At 44.2% G+C, this 6,604-nt stretch overlaps 1 protein-coding gene across 3 annotated transcripts in view; it reads left to right on the top strand.

Annotated features, from left to right (window-relative positions):
* The window catches only part of CD79B (CD79b molecule), a 23,502-nt gene that overhangs the window by 10,323 nt on the left and 6,575 nt on the right, over positions 1-6,604 (top strand). For 2 of the 3 annotated variants that reach the window (XM_006017867.2, XM_025196918.1), the window contains 2 exons: positions 4,287-4,598; positions 5,647-5,765. In XM_006017867.2, coding sequence (XP_006017929.1) covers positions 4,287-4,598; positions 5,647-5,765 — 431 coding nt within the window. Of the gene's footprint in view, positions 1-3,766; positions 3,909-4,286; positions 4,599-5,646; positions 5,766-6,604 lie in introns of those variants that run through there. The other variant, XM_025196919.1, reaches the window with a different exon arrangement.

The following is a 6,604-nucleotide window of genomic DNA, read 5'->3' on the forward strand; positions in this document are numbered from 1 at the left end:
CATCTCGCTGGTGTCCTCTAGCCCTAGCACTCTTGCCTGCCTATGCAGGGGGTCGGACTCGATGATGTATTGAAGTCCCTTCCGACCCTAACATCTATGAATCTATGAATCTAGGGCAGGGCAGCCATCATAGGGACTCTGGGGAAGTCCAGATCAGGCCCAGTGGAGCTTCCTGAGCAGTGAGGAGTGACAGAACACAGTCAGTTGCCTGCCCAGTCTTTGGGGGGGCACCAGATCGCCGACCGGGAGGGATCCCCCAGTGGCCAATCACCAGCCCGGCTGATCACCAGCGGCCAATTGCCAAGCCAGCGGCGAAACCAGAAGTGCATTTCCGGTTTTGCGGCTGGTGCTTCCAGGAGGTGCACCCCCTACACATCCACCCACACGCACCCCCTACGCATTGCCAATGGACACAGGGGAGCGTTGGTCCATCAGGATCAGGTCCCTGCAAAGCTTCCAGGGTGGCAGGAGGCAGCAGGTGCAGCTAGGCAAAAGCACTAGCCACACCTAATACTGGCTAGGTGGCTCAACAGCCACAAGCAAAGGGTAATTATAAATGGACCCAAGTCAGAAAGGCAGGTTTCAAGTGCAGCACCACAGGGGCCTGTCCTGGGCCCAGTGCTGTTCATCATGTTTCTTAATGATTTGGAGGCTGGCATAGAAAGATACTTGAACAAATCTGCAGACAACATGAAACTGCGAAGGAGTATGAACACCTTGAGGAACAGGAATGCAATTTGGAAGTATCATGACAGATTGAAAAGCTAGGCTGGAGCTAACAGGATAAAATCCAATGCTGACAAATGCAAGGTGCTATACCTTAGGAGGAAAACTCAAAATTCAAATACAAAATGAGTGACACCTGGCTGGATGGCTACTCTACAAAGAGGGATCTGGGAGTCCTGGTAAATTACAGACTCAATAAAAGTCCAGAAGTGGGTGACAATAATGATAAAGGATTTGGAAGGCAAGTTGTAAGAGGAGAGGTTGAAGGAAATAGGCAAATTCAGCTTGCAGAAAAGGTGCTTCATGGGGGTTATGATAGCAGTCTTCAAAACTTGAAGGACTGCCATAAAGAACAGGGAAAACACCTTTATTCCCTTGATGCAGGGAGTAGGATACAGACCAATGATGTGAAGTTGTAGCAAAGTATGCTTAGATTGGATATCAGGAATATCTTCTTCACTATTTGAAAGCTGCCTAGGAAAGTTGTAGAATCTCCATCATTAGAGGTGTTCAAGCTGAGATTGGACAGGCATTGGTCAGGGATGATACAACCATAGATCTGCCTTTGTTTTACTATGGGAATCTCCCATGTTTCTGGACTTACCAGTTAACCACATGGGGCTGAGCATTTTTTTCCCTTCCTCCTGCTGTATGTGTCAGGGTTTTTTTAATCCTTCCTCAGAGAGACTGGTTTTTGGAGGTAGCCAAGGCTGGGAATTGTGCCTGGGGTATGCAAATCTTCCTGCTAGGACTTCAACCCAGGGGTTCCTGGCTAGAGGGTCCTGCAGCTCCACTAAGGATCAGACCAATTGCCATATTTGAGGTCAGGACATAATTTTTACACTATAGTCAGACTGGTTTGGACTGTGGGGGTTTTGCCTTCCTCTGAGTGGGCATAACCCTCTCAAGTGTACTTTAACAACCTTTGTGGCACCATGATGTTAGCTGCGACTGTCCCCCTGCTCTACCTGTGACAGATTAGGGTGTTATGCCTTGTGTTGTGTCCAATGTGACTGTGTAGTTTTGCTAAGAGGTTAGACAATGGAGTTATATAGGATGGTTTGGATAGGGATGATGCTGTCTCAGGCAAGTTGTACAACTAGATGACCTCTGGAAGTCCCTTCCAGCCCTACTTCTCTGACTTTCTGGTGTTTCCTCTCCTCTGGTAAGCTAACTTATAAATAACAAATGCTGTAGGCGAAATCAGCCTGGAAACTCGTCAACAAGTGGCAACACAAAACTCAGGAAGCAAAACATGCTAAAAGAAAAGAAGAGTCAAGTGTAAAAAAAAAGATGTGAGCAAGTGATGGGTCATTTATGAGTCATTACAAGTGAAGATGTCATGGTTTGGCTTCTAGAGAGCAGCATTTTCCACCAACTTTAGAAAAGGAACTTTAAAGTAGGTCATCACCCCTAACTGCAATGAGAGGGCACATACTGAGCACTGAGCTGGAATTAATCAAGATAAATTTAACTCTGTAGTGCTATTTGTGTAACGGTTTTTAAAGGTTTATGCGTTGTTCTGTTATTAATGTCATGTGATATGTCATGGAAGCTATTACTGGAGGTTTTTCCCCTCTAATGTAAGCTGCTTAGAGTCACTAATCTAGGTACTGAACTGTCTGTCTTTTCCCAGTCATTTGTGGTTTTATAATTCCTTTTTTTAATTAGGAAAAAGAGAAATAACATGGGGAAAGGAAAAAATTCAGTAGCCAAATTTGCGACTCTAAACAGTTTGCATTAAAAAGATGTAGGTATAAAATGCTCGTGATTTTGTGAAGCAACTAAACTAAATTCAACTATAAGGAATTATTCAAATTGAATTCAATAAAATTATAATGTCAGTACTCAAGAAGCAAGGATTTTTGTGGATGATAACTTGCATATTTCCTGAACCATCATAGCTACAACATCACTTTAGCACTACAAATGTCAAGTGTGTAACTTGGTAAGTTAGCATTTAATTATTAATCTCTTAAAAGTTGTTTCAGGTTAAGCATAGAGCACATTTTTTACCACTTCAAAGAAATATTATGACTAGTTTTAAGTAATTACATCTAGGGCAAGCAAAACTTTTCCCTTGAAACTGTTTTTCATGGGAAAATTGGATTCTCCTCTAAACAAACAACTTCACAGAAAGTCCCTGCATTCCACAAGCAGTTATGTTTTTCATTAAGAGGCTGAAAACCAATTCTTTTTTATAGGACAGGTTCCCCAACCAAACCACTAGGTTGTGGCATCAGGACCAAGGATTACCTTGATGCACAGCCTGCTTTGACAGGGGAGAGCATACTGCATCATGGGACCTGTAGTCCAACCAAGGAGCCCAAAGTATAGAAGTGGATAGGAGCATAAAGCATCTGAACTGTAATTCCAGTGAAGTATTCTGGTTTTGCCTGAAAGAGTTTGAATTGTTTCAGTTTCTGCCCAAAAATTTTCTAAAGAGAAAAAAAAAGGGAGTTCCAACAAATGTTATGGCAAGCAAGTTATTTGTCTGCTATGAAATTCAAATCTGTCAGGTAAAGAAACAAAGAAAATGTGAAAACTATAGGCAGAACGTGAAGCCCTGATTCTGAACAAACACTCAAACATGCTTATAGCAAAGGTATCCATTGAACTCAATGGAGCCAAGTCCAGCAAGTGTGTGCTTGTTGGATTTGGGTCTAAGTCTTCTGGAGAATATCCTATTTAAATAAAACCTCTGCCTAAAGGTCACCTTGCTGCAGAATATTGCATGGAATAATTGTGGAAGAAAGTACAATCCATGGCTATTAGACTATTTGCTACCCATTAAGGCTGGTGTTTCATGCTCAGAGCTCTGTGCAATAATAAAGGGACTCCAATTGGACAATAAGACCTTGGATCTCATGCTTGCAGCCATGAGACAGTAGGTTCTTGGAGCTATTATGAAACTCTCCATGGCCATGGTGTTTCTGATGTCACCCTCCAAATCATCCCCACTACAACTCACGTTCCAACCTGCAAGAACCTGCTGGTTGTTACAGGTGGAAGGATGCTAACAGCCTTTAAAGACAAGCTTATTTCTCCTCTTCTGTGGGTCACATCCCACCACTGCTCCTCTTGAGATCTGTTTCCAGTGTGCCCGACAGTGGATGCTGGAGATACTATGGGAGTGGTTTCACCACTGCATTTCCAGGCTTGGAGCAGCCAAGTGTATGCAGGTAGGCACAGCATGCTCAGAGGCATCCCTCTCAGGACATACTGACATTGCCATATAGACACACCCTAAGGTTCTAATTTCCACGGGTGTTGAGGACTGTTTGTACATGTCCTGCGCTCAATTTGTGTCCAGCAAAATTCCAGCTGAGACAAAGCCCCTTCTGGATATGTACATATTTTTTTGGTCCTTCATTTTGTACTGATACACGTTTTGGCATTTGGTCAGCAATTGCCAGATCTTGACCAGAAAGCACGTGGAAACAATAACCATATTAAAATTCCTCTTACCTCAAGACCCCCTGGGGAAGCACTTGAAGGCCTACAAATATCCATTTTTCTCATTTCCCTCCCAACCCTGGACTGTTCTTACTTCCTCTTAGTTACATCCTGCTCAAGATTTCAGCAATACCCTCGCTATGTGGCTGCCAAAAAGAACACCAACGTTCACTTCATCTGCCATCACCAAAATGGTAGCAGCATCCGGTGGTACAAAATGAGTGAACAAGATGATATCCCCCAGGTGATCAGAAGTACTTTGCCAAAGATTGAAGTGGTTTCGAAAGATACAGTTTTGGAGATGACCATCAATAAAATCCAATATGAAGACAATGGCATTTACCTGTGTGAAAATGCAAGCCTTATGGGGTCTGTGCAACTGAAACACAAATGTGGGAGTGAACTCAAAGTAATAGGTGAGCTGCATTATCTATCTATCTATCTAGTCATAGAGATTTTTAATTTTTTTTTTTTTAAATATTTTCTGTTCAGACCCTGGAGGCTGGGATTTTCAAAAGGATTTTGGCATCCTGTTCACATTCCAATGTGCTCCCTTTCAGATCTTTTGCCAATCCAACTATAACCATCTGCATGAATAAGTTAGCAGCCATAATACCAGGAGGGAAATAAGTGTGCAGAACAATAGCAAATGAGCCCTTTCCATTAACAGTGGTTGCAGATCTGTCAGGGTATGTCGTGTCAGGCTGAATTTGAATTTGGTAACAAATTACACTCTCTCTGATCATGTTTAGTGATGGCACCTCATGCCATTGACACTGATGAAGTTGCCTTAGGAGCATTGAGTTCTGTTTGTAAAAGGACCCATTCTCTGGCTGGTTTCTAAATTATTTCAGATCTGACTTACTTCTGTCAGACCCCATCCAGGATATGTCCCACTACAACCTTTGAGTATGTGACTCAATGCCAGAATCCTTAGGTGAGGGGCTTTTGCCTGTGCTCAACAGGAAATTATCCTGGAGGACTGAAGATCTTGTTCCAGCTTTAAAATCTGGGGATCAGCCTGAACTTATGAGGCTGTGCACTGGAAATAAATTATCCAAACATTTGGGCAGGGGCAATGTCTTCCTGGTTTTATGCCATGATCAGAGCAATGAGGCTGATCATGAATGAGGCAGTCATATTACTAATATGAAATTATGATCATACTGTATTTCCAGAAGGGATGTGGAAAAATAACCCCATTGACACAAGGTAAAGTGTGTGAAGTTCTGATAACTTGCTTTGTGGGTAGGACTTACACAGCCATCATGAATATACCTGCTACAGGCTTGAATCACACAGGGCATTCAGTCTTCAGTATCACATCTACTGGTATCCTCTTAGGCCCTCAAACCTGTTTCATCACAAGACTCCAGCCACCCCATATTTATTCACCACCTGTCAGTGAGAATCACCCTGCAAAGGGTTAACAGTGTCCAATTTTTTATGTTTCCATACTTATAGGATTCAGCACCATTGAGCAAGTCCAGAACCGAAACACGCTGAAAGATGCCATCATCATGATCCAGTCCATTCTCCTGGTCATCTTTGTGAGCGTCCCCATGCTCCTGTGTTTGGACAAAGTAAGTAATGGACACCTCCCACTGGCATTCCCGGAAATGGTCAAGGAAGCCTGGTGAGCCCAGACACCTCTGGGCATTTTGACAAGTGGAGTCAGCCCATCCCCTGGCCTGTCTCAGCAATATTTGGCCACCTCCATGTCTGCCCTTAGCTCCATGCATGGTGAGCACACACAGAATGAGGATAGGAATCCTTGATTTCTTGAGGAACAAGGACTCCAGCTCCGATGGTGGGGAGGAAATTCTGGAAGGGAGGGATACCTAGCTATGCCAGAAGAGGCTCACTTTCCACTGTGTCTCTTCAGCAGACGATTCCCCCACCCCCAAGAGCTCTTTTTGAGAACTCAGGCACCTGAATGAGGTTAGGGCCAGAGTATATGCAAGAGATGGAGAAGGGAGAGACTATTGCTGTCCTTCATTGCTTCTCGAGTGGTAGGGTTATACTGAATATCGTCTTGCAGTCTTACAAGCAGGATCTAGGAAGAGTAGCAAGGGTTGCCCTTAGGGCTGTGCAAAGCTTCAGGTGCTGATTCGATTTGGAGGAGATTCGGCCCAATTCGGTGGCCGAATCTCCAAATCCAAATTTAATCAGAGGACCAATAAAAAGTTCTGAATTGATTCAAAGTTCTCCAAATCGATTCGGAAAAGATTCGGAGAGCTTCGGCGATTCAGGCAGTCCCTGCACAGTGCAGCAGGGAGCTGGACCCAGACTCTGAGCTGGTAAGTAGGGGATGGGGGAGAGAAGGCTGGAGGAGTGGGGAGGGGACCATGGGAGCCTCCTGCCAGGCCCCATCCCCTGCCTGCTCCCCCAGCCTCCCCATGGCTGGCACCCCCGCGCCACC

Source organism: Alligator sinensis, unplaced genomic scaffold, assembly GCF_000455745.1.
Source record: "Alligator sinensis unplaced genomic scaffold, ASM45574v1 scaffold444_1, whole genome shotgun sequence".
Classification (NCBI taxonomy): domain Eukaryota; kingdom Metazoa; phylum Chordata; order Crocodylia; family Alligatoridae; genus Alligator; species Alligator sinensis.